The sequence below is a fragment of the Lynx canadensis genome, chromosome D2, assembly GCF_007474595.2.
Source record: "Lynx canadensis isolate LIC74 chromosome D2, mLynCan4.pri.v2, whole genome shotgun sequence".
In the NCBI taxonomy this organism is placed as follows: domain Eukaryota; kingdom Metazoa; phylum Chordata; class Mammalia; order Carnivora; family Felidae; genus Lynx; species Lynx canadensis.
This window is the reverse complement of record NC_044313.2, coordinates 29,376,603-29,397,229: the sequence shown is the minus strand read 5'-3', so window position 1 is coordinate 29,397,229 and position 20,627 is coordinate 29,376,603. Positions and strand designations below refer to the sequence as shown.

Below are 20,627 nucleotides of genomic sequence, written 5' to 3'. Positions count from 1 at the left end.
AGGGCACTTTCTGACTTCTAAAAGGAAACCCAAACAGTGGGGCTGAAGTGAGCTCCAAAAGGAGAAGGACAATACCAGGGAGCCAGATTCTGGGGCCCTGGTTCTTTTCCTTGGTGTTTATTCCCTTTAATTTACACTGCATCCACTCAGCCTGCACTGAAAGTTCCCTGCGGCCCTTTTTGTCTCCAGGCCAAGTTTGGAGAAAACCCAAAATCCCTCTCTCTGCCCCCCTTAGCGCTATGAAATAGGTGAGACAGTTCAAAATTTTACCCAAAACCTAAGGGAAAGCAAAAGACACATGACCAAAGAAAACATTCTCCCTACCCCTAAAAAAATATCTTTTAACACAAGCTTTAAAAAATAAGGGAGAAAAAATTAAATTGGAAAAAGCAGATATTCTCAATCAATATCACAGACTGTCTAGGGTCCCTCTAGGTCGTCTGAGAGCCCTGCCTAGAGAACTCCCTTTGTAAGTTATAGGGCTCTCCCCATTCCTTCTCCTTTCTTCTTCCCTTGATTTTTTCTCAAGTCTCTCCTAGGGGAGAGGCTAGGGTTGGAGCAGGAGAACTGTCAGTGGGAAGAGGTGACCACCTATGTCCTTTAGGTGACATGCCTCGGGTGCTCAGGGCATGGTTTAAATCGGCAGGAAGAGACCTGGTTAGCCCAGCTCTGGGGACGAGAGAAGGGCAGAGGCAGAAACCTCCTGGGCTCTGCCAATCCCCTTTATGCTGAGAATGCTAGTCCCTCGTGTATGAATGCCATTTTGTAATCATTTCACAGGTAGGTTCTGATTGGAGTCTCATAATAACTGCATGGCACGCGTAGAAGTGTTATTGCTGATTATTAACCTCATTGTATTGATTAAAACACACACACTCTGATGCTTAGAGAGGTTGCACAGCTTGTAAGGAAGGGAGCTGGCACTAGAGCCCCAGCCTTGGGGGTGCCAGGCCAGCCTGTCCCCTTTTCCACTCTACACCACCTAAGTGTAAATAATACTGAGACATGGCAGCGTCTGTCTCCCACCTTCAATCAACATCCTTCTGCTTCCTGGGAAAGAAGTTGTGATGTCACCTACAGTTGACACTTTGCAGAAATTCATGTGATCCCAAAGGATCTATTTGTCCCATGTGACTCTGGGGAAACTTCCAAAAATCACCAGCGATTCTGAGATAGTCGCCATCTGTCTCCTGTGATCCTACAGCCGACAATCGGAAAAAGCAGAGGGTCCCACACCGGGAGAGGAAGAGGCATGACTTCTCCTTGTTTAAGCTTTCCGACTCGGAGATGAGGGTGAAGATCTCCCCACAGCTTCTGCTGGCCACGCACCGCTTCATGGCCACAGGTATGACTCTGCCCACCTGTGTCTCCTCCCCAGGCAAGTAAAGCAGAATCTAGAAGGTGAAACCCACATACCAATCATTCTTAACCTAACCAGTGTGCAGCACAGACTGAGAACCACTGTCCCAGGGGATGGGGTGCCTTAGGTAGGGCCACAGGATGCCACGTACTTTTCTTTTTCAGCCCCAGGCCTGATCTTGGGTGGAAGTGAGTACAACTCAACTCTGCTTTTCTCTCCTTTACTCTAGAAAAGAGCTAAAGGAACCACTGCTGCTCTTTTCCCTTCCTCCACCTGCTTCCTGGCAGGAGCCGAGCTCCATCCTGTTGAAGCTGGGGTGCCCCCAAGGAACTTCCTGTTGAAGAGGGAAAGGCCCTGTGCCACCTAGCCACAAGGCCTGGGGTCCCATAACCTCCTAGGACCAGATAGGCTTGTGACCTTCGAATTCTTAAAATACAGAAGTCAATTGTGAATCTTGAAATCTCTAGAAAGAAAAAAAAAAGCAAGAGGATCCAAATACAAATTTCTCCTTCTTGTAAAGCAGCTAAAATGTGTCTCTGATCCAGGCCTAATTAGGGTGCTGACTTAGAATGATCACACCCATGACTAAGTTCTGTTGTCAGTTAATCCAACATAGATTTATTGAGAATATAATGAGTGCTAATACTGTTCTGGGTGCCAACAAGTAGAAAAGTTTAAATTGGAGCTTCTTTAAAGTAGTTTTCAACATGTTTTCTCGTTCTGAATACAGATTTCACTACTGCCTGCCTGTTTTCCATCACATCACATCACATCCCACATAATATTTGTTAATATGTAAATAGGGTACAACAGTGCTTCACATTTTTGATAACTTATCCAGTAATTAACTCTCTGTATTATTAACTTGGAATTTCATTTCTTTGTTTTTAAATTTTTTGTTTATTTATTTATTTTTGAGAGAGAGAGAGAGCACAGGTTGGGGAGGGGCAGAGAGAGAAAGAGAGAGAGAGAGAGAGGGAGACACAGAATCCAAAGCAGGCTCCAGGCTCTGAGCTGTCAACCCAGATCCCCACACGGGGCTCAAACCCAGGAACTGTGAGATGGTGACCTGAGCAGAAGTCGGACACTTAACTGACTGAGCCACCCAGGCGCCCTGGAATTTCATTTCACTCAACAAATACATGTCCTACAAATAAGCCAGATTGAATTTTCTGTATTTCATTTGATCATAGCATTAAAGCCTTTGTTGTTCACATGGCTTACTTATCTGTGCTCTTTTTATCATTACTCTTTCTTCTTAAACCACTTTACTGAGGTATGATTGACACAAAAAGTGGTTCATATTTAACACAAACAACTTGAGTTTGGAGATAAGTATACACCTGTGAAACTATTACCACAGTCTATGCCATAAACATATCCACTACCTCCAAAAGTTTCCTCCCACCCTCTTTATTTATTATTATTTTTTATATGTTAGCATCAGATCCTATGCTTTTAGCACAATTTTAAGTATACAGTATAGTATTGCTAATTATAGGCACTAAGCTATGCAGGAGATCTCTAGGACTTATTCATCCTGCATAAAAAATTTTGCACCCTTTGACCAATACTTCCCCCAAGTCGCCCTCCCACTAGGCCTGGGCAACCATGCTGTTACTCTCTGCTTCTATGAGTTTGACTATTTTAGATTCATCATGTAAGTGGTATCATACATAGTTGTCCTTATGTGTCTGGCTTATTTCATTTAGCATAATGCCGTCCAGGTTCAACCATGTTGTTGCAAATGGCGAAACTGCCTTCTTTTTTAAATCCACGTACAACTGTAAATAAAATCAAGAAAAAAATAAGTAGCAAAACTGACATTTCCAAAATGGTGACCTGGTTCTCCAGTGTGCCAGCACAGAGATACACTCCCCAGAGGGCATGGCGAAAACCTGAGGCACACACTCAGGTTTAAGAACCACCCTCACCCCTTCCACCTGAGAGAATCACAAGAGCCCTGCCAGCTTGGTGCCCAGGAACATGAATGGAGGTGGCCCTAGATACATGCCCTGGTTTTGCCCATCCTGATTCCTCCACCTGCGATTCTTCCTCCCTCCCTATCTCCCCTAGAGGTGGAACCCTTTAAATCTCTGTACCTTTCGGAGAAGATCCTGCTCCGGCTCCTGAAACATCCCAATGTGATCCAGGAGCTAAAGTTTGACGAGAAGAACAAGAAGGCCCCAGAACACTACCTCTACCAGCGCAACCGCCCCGTGGACTACTTCGTGCTGCTTCTCCAGGTGAGTGGGAAATTTGGAGACCCTCTCAGGGTAGGACAAGGGCATCTCCAGGCTGGAGAGGAATGGCCGTGCCTCCCCAGTGCCAGGTTCGAAGACTGAGCTTGCTGCTTCAGAGCAAGGCCAATTGGGGAGGACGTTTGTTCATGACCCACAGAAGGGGCCAAGTATGATTGGCTGGTGTCCTGGGAGTGGTGGGATCTTGATGGCATTTAGTCTAACCAGTCAGCAGTGTTGATGGTGGGGTGGGGTGGGTACTTTTCCAGCAGAGGGGTTCTGTGGCTGAACTTCCAAAAACATTGTCCTATAGAATCCCAAATGCCTCCTTGTCTGCTGAGAAATCCCCAGAAATGGAACTGTCCATTGCCCCCCCCCCCAAACTGTAGATGATTCTTGTTTAAAGCCCTTCCTTCTGTCACACTGAAATCTCACCATATCGGACTCCCACCCACTCCTTGCTCCACTCCCTGGAGGCATTGTGGAACACATCCATTCTCTCTGCCACATGTCAGCCTTTGCACTCTCTCAGATCTTCTCCTCCTTAATAGGACCAGGAAGGGAACTGAAGACCAGATGAAAGAGGTGCGGCATCTTCCTGGTGCTCACATAGGTACCATCGCCTTCTGCCTGAGTGCCTGAATAGGCCTGGCGTAAATACACGTCATGTGTGGTTCCAGCTTGTGACGCTGCTGGCTCTCTGGCCTGGCTCCACCCTTAGTGCTGTCACTATTTCCCATCTCTCCTCAACAGAATCTTATGGACCCTAAATATAGTGACTGCCTTAAAATCTTAATTAAACTCAATCGACTTAGACATGGCCTCTCTTTGTTACAGTCCACCTACAGCCTGTCTGCTCTGACCCTGTGATGGGCCTCACACGCATCCGTCCAAATAACCTCAATAACATGACCTCCGTTCTCCAAAAGTGGAGATTTTCACTGCTGGAGATCAAGGAGGGTCTTGTTAAATTGTTGATGTAACATAATGAACTCATATAATCTATTTTATGCATAATGTAAACTTAACCATTTTCAAATAAAAACTAGAGGGAGTAAAATGTAGTGGCAAGAGTATTGCTTCAGAAATTGGAAAGATCTGGCTTTAAGATTCCAGTATTGCCACTTCCTAACTAACCTTGACCAAGTCATTTAATCTCTCTGAGACTCTAATTGATTCTTCCGTAAACTGGGGATAAAAGCAGTGTGGGCCTCATAAGGTTGTGGGACCGAGTGAACAAGAATCTATGCGTGTGCATAACACTGTACTGGGCCCATAGACACACACTACATGCTACCCATTAGCTGTCATTATCACTGGTAACAAACAAGCTCCACACAGAATCAGATTTTGTCTCAACCAGACTTAGAGATGGTCTACTCAGACCCCACTAAACCAGTGGGGCAGTTTACAGAGCCCAGGGCTAGCTGGTGCCTGGCCATTCATCATGAAAGGGCCATCATAGCATGCAAAGAGAGCTTGGTTATTCAGGACTGGATGCTCCTTTATGGACTAAGCAGTTAATTTACTGCAAAGGGCTACTGAGGTTGGAGGCACTATTTTTGAAATGAGTCTGGACAGACTTCACATCTCCCTGGGATAAGAACGTAAGTCCACTTGTTATCCAGACAAAAGTGCTTAGGGTCATAGTCAGTAATAGGAGTGGAGGTGCTCGTACACACCCTTAGCACAGTTCCTTCTTTCTCCAGGGTAAAGTAGAAGTGGAGGTTGGTAAGGAAGGCCTTCGCTTCGAGAATGGAGCCTTCACCTACTATGGTGTCCCAGCCATCATGACCACTGCTTGCTCAGGTATTCCTGTTCCCAAGTCTCAGGTTATTGGGGAAGCAATGGAATATTATAGGAAAGAACATCTGGGTTCAAGTCCTGACTCCTCTTAGGGACCCTGAACAAGCCATTTAACTTCCTAGGCTTTAGTTGCCCCCTCTGTAAAATGGGTATAAGAGTCATTTTTTATTAAGAGAGTTTGTTTGTAGAAGTACATGGTAGACTGTAACATTATCAAGTGTTAGGAGTGGATAGTGGATATTTTTCCATCCAAAAAGACAAGTTTCTTTTGCTTTTTACACTTCCATCTGATCGCCTGGTTTTTGCAGGGTTAATTGGTACTGGGGGTGGGGTGGAAGAGGGGGCATTCCCATAAGAAGGCATGTTTTCTGAACTGCCTCTGAAACACACTGCATCCTTCTGTCCTTAGATAACGATGTGCGGAAGGTTGGAAGTCTGGCTGGATCCTCTGTCTTTCGTATGTATCTCTCAAACCCCTCCCTCATCTGCCCCCATCGTAGTCCTGCCTCAGCCCACTCTGGGGACCTGGACTGAGCACTTTGAGCCTGGGCTGGGGCTAACACAAATGTTGGCAGCCTCTTTGTAAGGCTCTGCCAAGAACACTGCCTCCTGCCAGGTACCCACAGACCACAGGTGCTTAGTTTCTGCGTTTGCAATGTTTTCTGCTGCTTCTCTGCTCATGGGCAAGTGATGAGTGACGGGGAGCAAAGTAAGGGGGGGGAGGGGGCGGGGCAGGACACCATGTGTTGTCACATGCTGGGGAATGAAGGCAGGTGTTTGGCGTGCTCTGGTGGAGGTTCAGCCTTTCCTTCTCTGCTGTGATATAATTCACCCACTGGCCTTTATTTGAAAACCCTAGTAAGTCATTGCTGTGTCTGTGGGGTCAGTAGGAAGTGACTGCAAGATCTTAGGATGTAAGTCCCAGGCTGGTGCAATATGTTGCTTATCTACATCTCTTTCCTTGTCACCACATCTTAGCTGGTAGAGAGCTGGCTGCCAGCTGGCTGTGCATGTGAATGGTTGGGGGCTGGCCCAGGGCTGATGGCTGGTCTGTTCTGCCCCTTCTGTGCTCTACCTTCTTGCTATTTCATGTGTGTAGTTATTGCCCTTGCATTTAGAAGGCATGGCATTTATTGGAATGTAAGTGTGATCCAGAAAGAATTATTTCTCTAGATTGCCTATTAATTCACTGGTCTGAATTTTGCATTGCTTTCAGCTGTTGGTGTTTACAAAGGTGGCTATTTTAATGCCAAATGGGGTGTTTTCTCTTATTATAAAAGATACTTTACAAAGTGCACTATATCAGTATTTATCAGAGTGTTCCAAAGTTTGATATCACAATCCCTGGGATATGAAAGGTAGATACCATTTTAACACAGAGATACTGAAGAATTGCTCCAAATTACCCAGTGAGTTGATGACACCCAGATACATTCCAGTGTCCAGACTAGTTCACATAGCACAATGAAATACACATTTGAGACCCAACATGTTCCAGAATGCAACTTCTGTGTGGAAAGATTGGAACACTTTACAGTGTAATTCACAACCTAGCCCAGCAGGAGGCTGAAATGAAGTTGAAGTACCTGCCCATACCTAAGACATAGCCCAACATGAGCTGAAGATCTGTAAAATGTAAGATTATATACTTATATAAGCCAACAAATCTCAAGTTTGATGAAGGAAGCTCATCATCTTAGAACAAGAACTCTGGATGGGTGAGGGATGGGCTAGAGGACCAGGTAAATCTTGGTTCTTTAAAGATTTCCATCCATCATATTAGGGATTGCTCAAAGTGGAGTAATTCCTAGGATTCTAAATGTTACTTACCTCTGTTGGCCTTGTTCTGGCTCTTTCAGAAGACCAAAGGAGGTGGAAACAAAGAGCTACATGAGACTTCCCAGCCCACCTAATTTGAATGGCTTTTATTAAAAAATATATGTGTGTGTGTATATATATACACATGTATATATTAGAAGTAGTAGAAAGATGTTATCTGGTTTCCTCCCTCCCTTTCTTCCTGTCTCTAGTTCTTTCTATCAAAATCCTTCCATTTTATAAGTGAGACAAGAGTAAACTTGCAACACTGACCTCTCCTTCAAAACTGGTTAACTAAAAAGTAGCATTAAACTCTTTCCCTCACCTCACTTCTGAGCATCTTTATAAATCTTCAGAAGGAAAAAGAAATCGAATTAGCAGTATGGGTATGGAAAAATTTTCTGTTGTCCACCCCCCCCCCAAGCCCTCCCCAGTGTGAAATATCTGCCAGGGCCTCCACACCTCACAGTTGTCCCAGATGCATCCTCAGCCCAGGGATCCAGCCACCTGGCATCTTTCACTGGCCAAGAACGTCAACCTGAAATCAAAGGAGAGCTTAAGGCAGTAAATTCTTATAGGGTCTTGGTCTAGCAAACTACCCCTGTCCTCAAAGCCAACCTGTAGCTTTGTTAGCCTTTGAAGGAGATAAATGGGATGACAGATTTGCCAGAGCACTGGTCCTGGGACCTATGCCTCAGAATTGAACTTGAGGTTATGAGTAAGTCCCCCTGGTTTTCCTGTGTAGGGCAAAGGGAACACAGCCAGCACTGTCTCCTCTATCTTGGGTCTGATTGCCAAGAACCCAGGAGGACCACAGTGAGCCTAGAACTCTGAAGGAACCAGGCTTGAGCTCAGGGTAGAGGGAACGGCTGCCCACAGGGTGAGGTAGGCAGGGATAGACTGTCTCCCACCTGTTTGGTGGAGTATACATTTAATTTGCAGCCCAGGAAGCTCTAGGATGCTTCTTGAGACTATGGAGTTTCTTATTCCAGTATGTCTCACTACATTAGGAGCCAATATTCTTCGACATCTGGTGTTAGAGTAAATGATTATCAGGTAGGTATAAAGCTCTCCCACTCCCCTGCGTATATGGGTAATTTCAGTAAAATCATCTGGTGCAGCAGATAAGGCTACAGAGTTGCATGTTCCGGTGTGCTGTTACCTGCAGACTGATTTCATTTAGTCCCCAAGGAAGGTGGCTCTCAGAATAATCGTGTAAGAACACAGAAGACAGATTCCCAGACAGAAACACCCCTCAACCTAGCAATGCACCATTCTTCCCCAGTGCTGTGACCACCGAGGAGCTCCTAGGAGCCTGAGGCAGGAGGATTCCGCTTCCTTAAGGCCGCCCCTTGTAGGAGCGTGCACTTTGCTTTTAGCCTTCCCACAGGTCTGGCAGTTGGGAGAGCCTGGTGCTGATGCGGTGCTGGACTCCCAGTGCATTTGCTGGCTCAGAGGGAATGCTGCATACACACAGTCCCTGCCAGGACACTGCCTGTTCTTGACAGGTCTCATTCCCTCTAAGATTACTGCACATCTTTTCAGAAGACTTTCAACAAACTCTGTTTTATGTTCCTCCTTCTGGAGAGTGACTTTGTGAGAGGATGCAATTTCCCTGTTTTCAGAAGCGGAGAAATGTAACGTTGTGAAGATTCAAGAACAGCATGACTTACACACTTTGCTCTTTGTCTTTCTTTTATGTTTATCTTCCCTTTTGCATCTCACAAATCCTTGGCCCTTGACTCTTTAGTGCCTGTCTCTGTGTCTCGTACCTTCGCCTTCAGCAGAGGGGACTCTCTGGCGGGCTCCCCAGGTAAACATGCATGGGTGTTTCGGGTGTCCGTAGATCCTGTAGGGTTCGCAGGAGGCCTTTGGTCTCTGTCACCATCCTGTGAGAGAACTAGTCTCTCCCAGCAGGCACGGCCATGACTAAGGCATAGCACGCCACACAGGTGACACTCATTTGCACATACAGCCCAGGGATTGCTGGTTCAATGGTGACACTTGGGTTCAGCTCCCCGGGATGTCTTTGTGTGTGTACAGGGAGAAATGATGGGCTGAGAGATGGTGTGAGCTTTCCTGTCATTTGTCTGACTGCAAAATGGAAGATGAGGAGTGCAGCAGGAGCGAAATAGAGACAATGGAATACTGTTCTTTATTACTACCTGTTTTTCCTCCACCTTTTGTTCTATGTGGTCTCTGCCTTTAGCTAACCCCTCCTCCTCCTCCTCCTCCTCATAATGTTACCCAGTAGTGACCATATTCTCTCTGGCCTTACTCATACAAAGAATATGTGTAAAATTTCAAAACAACTTTTCATTAGGTTTAACCTCTGTTGTTAATTAAATAAAAGATGCTGGGTTTCTTTTTAACTGGGTCAAGCAGCTCCTCACAGAACTATATAGTAACTCAAGGACTGAGTAGAATGTAATACATCTAAATAAGCAATTAAGTGTTTGTATTGTTTTCATCTCTAGAGGTTGCTCTCTTAGGCTCATGGAGTAAGTAATGACGAAACCAAGAATTGTTAAAAGTTAGAATGTGAAAACACAGTCCAGTTCCCTGTATCCTCCACATCTGTCTCCCTTATCCCAATGCTACAGTATGATTCTGAGGCCTTACCATAACCTCAGTCATCAAGAATCCAGTTATGTTTTGCTATCTGTACAGTAGACCCTCAACTTTCAAAAAGGCTATGCCCTGACACCCCAAGCCCCCAAGTTTGCAATTTCAGAAATATTTATGTTGACTCCTGCTTTCTCCCAAATCACATTTTTCCCATCAAAAATCATCTGGTTCCCATGTTTATCTGTACAAGACAAGTCAGTCACCTTCTCAGATTTCACCAAGGTTTCCTCTCTCACTTAATGGTGATCTTCCACCAAGAAATAAAATTTTTCTCACTTTGTGAGAGCTCATGCCTTCATGATGACCCTAGGCCAGCTCAGTCGATGTGGGATGCCAGGCTGGTGCCTTCACCAGCTAACTGGTCTGCTTCTGCCTGCCAGCACAATTAGAAATGACCACATCGTGGACCTTCAAGATCCTTCACACTCGGGGAGTTTCAGCAAATGAAGAGTGTGTTAGGAAGTTTCAGCCGAAACGGAAGATGCACATTTTTCAACCAAATAGGATCAAAGCAAGGTTGTAGTCTCCTTTTAAATAACCCTCAATTAACCAGACAAGCCAGTTCATTTTAACTTTCCGGTTAAAGGAAGGTTCACTCTAGTTCATTGATATTTATTATGAAAAACTTGATGGTAACCCAGTTGTCAGACCAAGATGAGGGTGATTCGTTCCTGCTATGTGACACACACCCCCTCAGGAGCTGTTGCTACTTCTAATGCAACCCTGGTTGGCGCCATCTGCCCCTGAGAGCTCTTTTAACCACCCCCCCTCATTTTCCATGACTGGCTGTTCAACCCAAAGGAAACTGGTAGGCCACACAGCATGGCCAGCTTCTTCCAACCTTCGGTTTACCTCTGCAGAGTGGAGCAGTGACTGTGCAGGAAGAGGAAAGAAAAGTCATGGGTGCCTTGCTTCTCCTTTGATTCTTTCCTCCTCACCTCCTTTCATCCAGTCCCCTTTTGCCTGGCCCCATACTTGATTTATGATCCAGATACAGTTATTTACATATATTATGTCTTACCCCCATCTTACACAGAGGAGATGAGAAATCGTGGAAATCAATAGGGCCTTTAGGTTTAAAAAGAACTCTATCATTTTATTTGATCCCCACAACCACCTTAGGAGATGCGAAGGAATTATTGTTGGAAAACAATAGATAAGGAAACAGGCTCCGAAAACTTAAAGCCATTGATCAGTATCACAGGTGTGGTGACGAGGTGGAAGGGTGAGGACTGGAATCCAAATCTCTCTCTATTTTTTAATTTTACGTTTATTTTTTTCAAATTTTTCCAATTGTTTTTTATTCTTAACCAAAGTTTCCAATTGGAAAGAATAAGTCACAGGAATCAAAGGCAGAGCATACTCACATGCAGTCAGTGATAGTGTGATAGCGATGTAATGAGACAGATGGTGGCTACCCTTGTGAACACAGCATCAGATATAAACTTGTCATCAGATATAAACTGAATTGTTCACCTGAAACCAGTATAACCGTGTGTCAGCTATACTCAAAAAAAGAAAAAAGTTTCCAGTTTTATTGAGACATAATTGACATACAACATTGTGTAAGTTTAAGATGTATGTGATATATACGGGTATGTATTGCAAAATTCTTTCTTATTTTAAATCCCAGTGTAGTTAATGTACAGTGCTATATTAGTTTCAGGTGTACGATATGGTGACATGTGGCATTTAAGAAACAACAAATGAGCAAAGGGAAAAGAGACAAATCAAGAAACAAACTCTTAACTATAGAGAACAGTTCAGCTGATGGTTAACAGAGGGGAAGGGGTGAAGGAAAGAGGGAAATAGGTGACGGGGATCAAGGAATGCACTTGTCTGATGAGCACCCGGTGATGTATGGAATCCAAGTCTTCTAGGTCCCACTCTCCTATTGTGCCCCCTAGAGGGCTGTGACTTATTAGCATTTTGAAAGCAGTTGTGCTAATGAATTATGGTGCTCACAGTGGATGGAGGCCACCAGTCCCTGTGCCAAATATTGCCACCATTGTCCATAGCAGTTTCTTTCTATTTGAACTTTAGGTTTGAAATAAGGAGAGCGGAGTGGTTTTGTGCATTGCTTGCAGTGCGTGATGTAGTTAGCCAGCTTTGCAGGTGCTTTCATTTAAAAAGTAAACTTCTGATCAACCCACTGAGAGTACACGGCTCCATTGCAGTTACCATTCCCTCTCCCCAGAGTCATCCATTTTTTCTTTCCTCAGGGGAGATGATTTTGAGTTCCCCATGACAATCCTTCCAAATCCACAAAAGCACAGAGGCAGGAGAGAGGTCAGAAGCAAGGAGTCTTTTTCAGTGTTCAACTGACCATCTGAAATGTGCTTTGAGATCGATGGGGACAGTTTCCTCCCAGAATATATAGGGAGTCTCTAAAAATAATCCTTTTACTTTGTAAAATGTGGTAAGTGGAAATATTCCTTTGGTTTGGCTTTTGTGTAGTAAACATTTGGGAACCATTAAAGCTCCATGTAATGTGAGCGAGTTCATCTGGGCTCCTAACTCGGGCTGATTTGCAGAGTTCACATTATAGCTCTGACAGAGAGCTTTTGGCATTTGGTTGTCTGATGTTGAATATTACCCCAGAATGATGAATTTTAATATTCCTCGTTTGTACTATTCTAGGTCTATGTAATTAAGCTCCCCATCCAGTTTGGGGAACACAGATGGCCCATGGCACAGTGACCATGACCAAAGAGGGCTGTTCCCCCTTGCCCCTCACTGATGCTCCAAAAGATAGAAGCAGGAAGCCACTGAAGCCTACTTTCCCCTTGGATCCCCAGACTGAAAAGGGAAGTGGGGTATTCTTCTGTATCATGGGTTCTGCTCCAGGTACAGGTGTCATGAGTGAGGCAAGTGTCCCAGAGCTGTGTATAGAGTCATGGGGCCCCATCTATCAGTGCAGAGGAGATTCCATCCAGCCCCAGTTACAGTGTAAAGTCCTCTTCTGCCCCCTCTCCAACCCCACACCCAATTTTACCCCAGGGCCTTCTCCACCCAACCTCAATAATTCTAGCTTACTATCTAGGACAGATATCCCTTGTAGACTTACCATGAAAAGGCTGTAGGAATGAGGTCTATCATACTTCTCCCCAGCACTTAGGAGTCTAGAGCAGAAAACCCTGCTCCCCACCACCCAGTCTCTCCAGGGCCAGCTCGAGGGTGTAATATAATAGCAACAGTGAACAAGGGATATGTTGGCTGTTCCCTCCTGTTGAGGGATTCTGTGGTCAGTTTTATGATCACTGTTTGATCAGTCCCCTCTTAGACCTCTCTGACTGTAGTTAGGATTTTCCTCTTTACTCCCCCAACTGGGCCTCTGCTCTTAGGAAATGCCAAGGGGAATTATACAACTTGAACTAGTTTGCCATGCTGCTGGGGCACTCGTCTGTTACTGATTTCTTCTCTTTTTTTTTATTAAAAGCATTTCCATTCCCCTTGCTCAGAAACCTCTGAGTGTATGTGCACAATTACCAAGATGCCGAGTCATCAGCATCCTACCTATTGAGGAATGTCAGGCTCTGGGACACGAAAACATTGATCTTGCACAACACTCAGATGAGCTGGGACTTTCTTTGTCATGAAATGAGGGCTCTTTTCCTTTTAAAAATTGCTTTTATAGGCCTGACCTTTGTAAGACAGTTGTATCTTTTGGTGTTGGGAATCCTTTGGGATTTTGAATAAACCTTCAATAGCATTGTTCTGACTTTAAAAAACAAAACAAAACATGTTTCTCCTCCTAGCCCAACTGCGATCTTGCTTGCATGTGACGTGTGGTCCCTGTGAGTGACAGCAGAGTGGCAGTGAGGACAAGAACCCTGGGGGGAACGGGGATATAGTGGTGGCCCCTGTGTCCAACAGTGTGAGTGTGGTTCAGGCAGAGCCTTCTATGGATGGAAGTGGTCTAGTACATAGATGGGCCTGTGTTTCTCTGCCATCCTTCTGGAATGTGCCTGGGATTGTGACATAAGGGATGAGGCTGTGGAACAGCAAATGTGGGGTATGTCAAGCCTGTGTCCCACCAGGCAAAGTGGATGGTTATCGGGGAGAGATGGTTATTTCTCAGGGAGGCTGCATCCACAGCCCTGCTCACACTCTGTCCCCTTGTTCCAAATGGACTTGAGGTAAGGTAGGGTAGGGTACTTGACCACCAGGTCAGGGTAGGGTTTTCCACACTCCACGCACACGACAAAGAAGTCCCCCTCCTGCAGGACTGCTGGCCCTGCTTTTCCACAGCAGCTCCCCTGAGGAAACACCATCGACTTACTTAGCAGCCACCACCCCAGAAAAGCCACAGAGGGTCTGGCCACACCAGAACCCAACAGCTTGTTTTCAAGGGGCCAGAACGAGAAATGAAATGCATATTTTTCTGCCCAATCACCTGGGTGCTTTGCTCTGTTCTTTGTGGCACCACCACTGTCCTTCTCAGTCCTTGGTCACTGTGGAGGGGGGTCTGACCTGCCATCAGCCAGTGGATAGGTAGGGCCCTAGAGACCTGAGCCAGGATTCCTGGTTTCACATGCTTTTATTAAACAGACGAAGTCCTCATTTTCCCTGTGGCCTCTTCCTTGAGTTACTGGGCCAAAGCCTGAGGCCTCTTGGTACCCTGGATTCTCACTGCCCACTCTCTGACTCTCTCCAGCTACAGTTTTGGAGTGTCCTTCTATCCACCCCTAGCTTCTTGGAGAAGTCAACTTCCCCAGAATGGCTTTAAGTTGCAAAGGAAAGGCTTTCTAATCCAGGATGATTTGAGAGCTCTGAAATCTTTTTTTAAACAAAATTTAGATTCTAAGTAAAACCTCTTAAGTGGACCCTTAGGTGCTGATTCATTTATTCTGTACATTTTTATTGAGCACCTACTCTAGGCCAGGCACAGTGCTAGGTACTGGGTGTACAACAATGACCAGAAAAGACCAGGTCTTTGCCTTCATGGAATTTAGCACTGAACTGAGTAGACGTAACAAGTACAAACACATAATGAATTAAAATGTGTGAAAAGTACTTTGAAGGAATGAACAAGGGACAGTGATAGAAGAAAACGGGAAACCTCAGTTCAGCCAAAGTCTTCAGAGAAGTTGGCTTTCAGCTGAGACCTAATGACTGAGAGCCAAGCAGTGGGGGTGGGGGTGAAAGGGGCAGGGTGGGCAGTAGAAATGCCATCCTCTGAGGTGGCGAGGGAAGGGGAACACTTGCATGGTTGAGAGGAGCAGAGCAAGCAGGGGAGGGGAAGAGAGTTCCCAAGATGAGACCAGACAGGAAATCGGGAGTCAGGTCATGGGGGACATTAGGGATGAAGCAAGGAATTTAGATTTTATTCAGACTAAATAAAAGAAAGCTTATTTAATGTGCTTCTGGCAGCTGAGGTGATCATAAGCTTATAAGCAGGGAGATGGGACTGTGGTCCAGGTAACTGGGACTTGAGTGGGGACAGACATAGATGCCCAAGGGCTTATTATGTCAGAAGCAGTAGAGGTGAGAGGGCCTGGTGTGGGACTGCGGAGCAGCAGGAGTCAAGGGCACCCCCCAGGTTCCTGGTATAAGTGACAGAATATATGTAAAGGGCACTTACTGAGAAGGGGAGGCTGGAAATAAAATCCTCAATTCTATAATCCTATCAAGGCAGCGATTGTTATGGCTCTAATGAGAAAAAATGATTCAGCCTATTGTTATTTTACCCTTTGCACTAGTTTGCCAGACAACAATAACAGCTTGCAGCTAAACAGACCATCAACCCTCAAGGACTCAGCTCCAAATACATGCTAATCAATTATCTTGATTGATGGCACCATTATCTCAGGAGACAGAATTAAATTCCCGAGGTCCTGCCCTAGAAGAACAAGGAGCGGAATCTCTGAGGAAGCGGACTCTGCATTTGAGCCCCTGAACTAAATCTGTCAGGAGAGGCTGACGGCACACCCTCCCCTTTCTGGGAAGAAATGCAGAGTGGCATTTGTTGGGAAGCAGAGGGGTGGAGGGGGCTTGACAGTCTCTCCTTCAGGTTTATTCTGCGGTTGAGATTCTGCTAGGGTCACCACAAGACCCTCTCTTCCATTGATCTGGGGAAGATAGTTCACACAATCCATTTTGAAACCAAGTGATGTGGTCTTAATTGAACTTTCCCTAGGAATGGTTCTTGAAAGTGGTTAAAAAAACAAAAAAGCAAAACAAAACAAAACAAAACTGACTCTGAACATTGAGATGCCTTTGACAGAAGTCCTGGGGGTTATTCCAGTATTCTGTTCCCCCACCCCCACTTAGGCCTAGATGGAATCCTGCCCTAGACACACTTTAGAGGACCCCCGTTTAGTCCTTCTTAGTCCCAGCCCTCCGTGTAGGTGAGGAGTTCATAGGGCCAAAGAGATGTGCCCACTGAGAGCCTTTGTTCTTCCTTCAGGACCACATTTCAGATACAGAATCCTGAAATTCCTCACCTAAACCTCCCGGTTGGGGCAGGGTGGGGCGGATAAGGAGGCTGGGAAGCCCCTAGGGTAGGGGCCATTTGTCCCCATACAACCCTGTTTTATGTTTTATATTTTAGCAGAAAACTCTAAGGAGTTGGAGTTGGCCTTCCAGGTTATGTTATGTTATGTTATGTTACGTTTCGTTACGTTACGTTACGTTACGTTACGTTACGTTACGTTATATTATGAAGGTATAGTTGTCAAGGACAAGGATAGAACAGATTTTAACAGTTTATTCATGTGATTTGAATAGGTACCCATGTGATTGAATAGGTCTGTGGGTCTCCGTTTGTCCAGTGTCCTGACAGTGTTAGGGCAGACCTGAGTTATCCCTGCCAAAATGGCTCACCATGGCAAGGGTTGGTTCTATGTGCTGTCAAACCCAAGGCCTTCGCCTTTGTAAAATAAGGTTCGTGAACAGAGTTTATATCCTGATAGAGGATCTCATGCTTTGGAGTAGCTAACCACGCTCACAGCTCGGTCCTCATCTCCAGCACTTAACCCAAAGACCAGAACTGAGAAAGGCTGTGGACCCCTCTGCCCCAGCCCCTCCCTGGTGGACGTTGTGGGGAGCAGGAGGAGCCTGCACAGAGTGGAGCCGTGAGTTCTGTAACAAACTGAGCATCTGGGCTCTGACGGGAAGGGTGAGGGCCTGGTTCTACCACCGCCTAGAAGTCCTGTGGGCCCTTAGTAAACAACACCTCTCTCTCTCTCTCTCTTTCTCTCTCTCTCTCTCTCCCCCTCCCTCTCCCCATCGCTCTTTCTGTTCTCCTGTCTTTTCTCCCCACCCGCCTCTCCTTGCCTTTTCTCCCTCACCTCTCCCTCACTGTCTGCAGTAAACCGGTCCCCTTCTCGCTGCAGCGGGTTGAACCGCTCCGAGTCTCCAAACCGCGAGCGCAGTGACTTTGGGGGGAGCAACACCCAGCTGTGCAGCAGCAGCAACAACCTCTACACTCCCGACTACTCAGTGCACATCCTCAGCGATGTGCAATTTGTGAAGGTAACTGTCCCGGGAGGGCCATCCCCGGCTTGCCAGCCGGCTGGGGAAGCAGGACAGGATGTGCAATCCAATGCGCCAAGATAACGCTGGGTGCTAATTGTTCCCTGGCTTTACAAGGGCCCTGTTTTTGGTTAGCTTGATTACTAATTTGTCACTCTTTTAAGATCTCCTGATCCCCATTTTTTGTGTGGGGAAACTGAGGCATAAACCAGTGCGGAATTAGGTTGCCTGAGACAAGTTGCCAGTGAACTGTTTCTTTTGAACCCCCTGCCATTGCCACCAGGTTGATTTGTTTTTCCGAGATAAATTTGCAGGTGATTAATAAACCAAGTATATGGAAGAAACCATGCTGTGATTTTCCATAAGATAGTATATTTTTATGTCTTTCTGTTTCAAGTCTAAAATGCAATTTGGCAGGTATGTTAAGCAAAAACCCTTTGTGTAACCATTACACCCTTAGCAATCACTGAGCTCAGTGGAGCTCGGAATATCCATCACTTTGCACATGCAGGAGAGAGGCCACAGTGCTCATTACCTTGTAGTTAAAGAGTAGGGGGGCCATTGCTTCATACCTCACATTAAGATTGGTATTGCACAGAAACCTTCTAAAATGTCCTCCTTCTCGTGCTTTGATAGGTTTTGTTTGCTAGCATTCTGCAAACTGTTACATGCCTGGAGTGAGCCCCATTTATCCAAGTCCAACAAAACACCCAATGAGTTGAGTTGGTATATCTTGTCCAGTCGCAGGCTGGATTATGAGAGATATATTTATCACAAAGGAGGGAGGAGGTTCTCTCCTTCTGTCCAGAACACAAGCTCTGATAATTTGAGAGCAGTGTGCACTGCCTGGCTTTCTGTGTTCCAGAACTCTTCAGATACCCTGAGGTGAAGACAGAAACATAAAGATAGAAAGTTACCAAAGGGAGGGGCTGAGCCTGGAAGGTGGGGTGAATAACTGTTTGTGGGGTGCTCTGTGCATGCGCTTTGGGACTCCTTTGTGTGAATGATCCAGGTGGTCTGATCACCACCCTGTCAGGTAGGTACTACTGTCATAACCATTTTAGACATGAAGACATTGGAGCTTGAGGGGTCTAAGGTCATATGGCTGGTGAGTGGTAGAGCCAAGCTTTGGAATTCAGTCTCTCTGTCTCCAGAGTCCAAACCCTCAAAACCCCAGTCTTTAGGAAGAGTTGTGGGAAATCAGAGTTGAAGGAGCCCCAGGAAGAAATAACTTGTGGAAACTAACCCAGCAATACTCATGGGTGTGTGTGACTGGGGACACTTAACAAATCTAATGTGACACTAAAGTTAAATGTCAGAAAACTGAAGTCCATGATTCTCCTCCCTGCCTCCTTGTCCTGAAGCCCTCTCATTGCAGGCCTTCCTCAGAAGTGGAGGTAGGGAAAAAATGAGAACAGAGAAACTCTACTGGGCTAGCTCTTCCTGGTTTGTAGTACTGGTCACACGGTTTGTGGAAAAAGAACTTGAAAGTCACAATATGAGTAAGCGGTTCAACAAATATTGACTGAATACCTACTCTGTGCTTGATATTGACAAGATACTATGGTGAACAAGACCATAAGCTCCTGCCTTCCTAGAGTTTCTAGGAGGGGGACAGAGAGAATAAACAAGTAACCGCATCATGAAGAACCTAATTTCAGGTAGTGATAAAGGCTAGGAAGGTAACAAACAAGGTAGCGGGATAAACAGTGATTGGGCAGAGCTGGCAAGGGGTTTCCTTTAGGAATGGTTATCAGAGCAGACTGACAAAACGACATTTTTTCTGGGACCTGAAAGGGGAGGGGAGGAGAATGTTCAAGAGAGAAACCACAGAGGCAGGAAAGAGCTCGGTGGTTCGTGGATCTGAGTGCTGGTACGCAGCGTGCAAAGACAGAGGCCGGCATGAAATGACAGTGGACGGTCAGCAGCAATGTTGTCTGGCATCCTTAAGCCAGAGGAAGGCACTTAATTCTACTATAAGTGCACTGGGAATTTTCAATTAAGTTTGTTTCTTAGGTCTTCACATTTGTCTTAGTTCAGGCTGCCATAACAAATAGTCATAGACTGGGTGGCTTAAACAACAAACACTTCTTTCCCACAGTCCTGGAGGCTGGAAGTCCAAGTTCAAGGAACCAGCAGATCCAGTGTCTGGTGAGAGCCCACATTCTGGTTTGCAGATAACCATCTTCTCCTTGTATCCTTACATGGGGGAAGAGACAGAGACAGGAAGCAAGCTGTCTTCCTATTAGGACACTAATTCCGTTCACAATTACTCCACCCTCAGGACCTAACTTCTTCCAAAGGCGCCCCCTCCACATGTCATCTCGCTGGGGGTTAAGATTTCAGCATAGGAATTTGGGGCGGGGAGCGACATAGACTTTCAGTCCCTAATGTTATTTACATCCTAAGTTTAGGAAATCAATATGAAGATTTTGCTTGCTGGTTTGGGGAGGAGAATGAATGAGAATTTGAGGCATCCTATTTAATGATCAACTGGTGAGCCCAGAGTTTTCTGGAACATGTCTAGGTGTGCCTGGATTGGGGAGCACTTTCAGGGGATGTATTGGACAGCTCCACAAAGAGGAATGTGTTAAGATGAATACCTGGCATGGAGTTTGTAAGGATTTTCTTGAAACTTACAGATGAGCTCATGGATATCCATGCCTAGAACATAAGGAAAGGGGACATTCTACAGCTAATGAGGAACATAAAAGGGAAGTGTCTTTCCTGATGTTGAGAACCCCAAACCCGAGGTCAGTTCTCAGGTGCAGGTGTCATCCTTTTGGTCAGGCCAGAGGACTTTGCTGTGACCCAGGGCGGCTAAGTGACACAGAACATGGTCCCTTTTCCCACCTCGACATGTTGACATTGAGAAGACTAAATGTCAAAAGTAGAAGTTGAGGGGAGGTTAGAAACCAATTAAAGTATTATTCAGAAACCTCCTTCAAATCCTTGCCCCAGTCTCTTAAAAACTTCAATTGTAACAATTCTATAGAAGGGAACTTTGGGAGTTCAAGCTCTTGTTTGAACGTGCACTTGTTTGCATGTGCACGTGCACATATATATATATATATATATATATATATATGTTAAGTTGATGCCTTAGACTAAAGTTGAAAATTCCCTTCTGCTGATGTAATAGACTTGTTAGGGCTGCCCTTTTATTCCCCTCACCCACCTGCCCCCCTACCTTTTTAACAGAGGGGGAGCTTTTGAGGAAGCTAAAGACTGTTGAAGAGAGGTGTCCTCACGGCCCAGGCTCCTGTGATTGGCTGCATGGAGAGCTTGCAAGGGGTTTT

At 45.5% G+C, this 20,627-nt stretch overlaps 1 protein-coding gene across 4 annotated transcripts in view; it reads left to right on the top strand.

The window, feature by feature from the left end:
* CNNM1 (cyclin and CBS domain divalent metal cation transport mediator 1) overlaps positions 1-20,627 on the top strand; it is a 60,381-nt gene that overhangs the window by 27,289 nt on the left and 12,465 nt on the right. For 2 of the 4 annotated variants that reach the window (XM_030335382.1, XM_030335380.1), the window contains exons 3-8: positions 1,205-1,345; positions 3,437-3,606; positions 5,310-5,409; positions 5,816-5,863; positions 8,975-9,037; positions 17,165-17,328. In XM_030335382.1, coding sequence (XP_030191242.1) covers positions 1,205-1,345; positions 3,437-3,606; positions 5,310-5,409; positions 5,816-5,863; positions 8,975-9,037; positions 17,165-17,328 — 686 coding nt within the window. The remainder of the gene's footprint in view (positions 1-1,204; positions 1,346-3,436; positions 3,607-5,309; positions 5,410-5,815; positions 5,864-8,974; positions 9,038-17,164; positions 17,329-20,627) is intronic. The other 2 variants (XM_030335383.1, XM_030335381.1) reach the window with 1 other exon arrangement.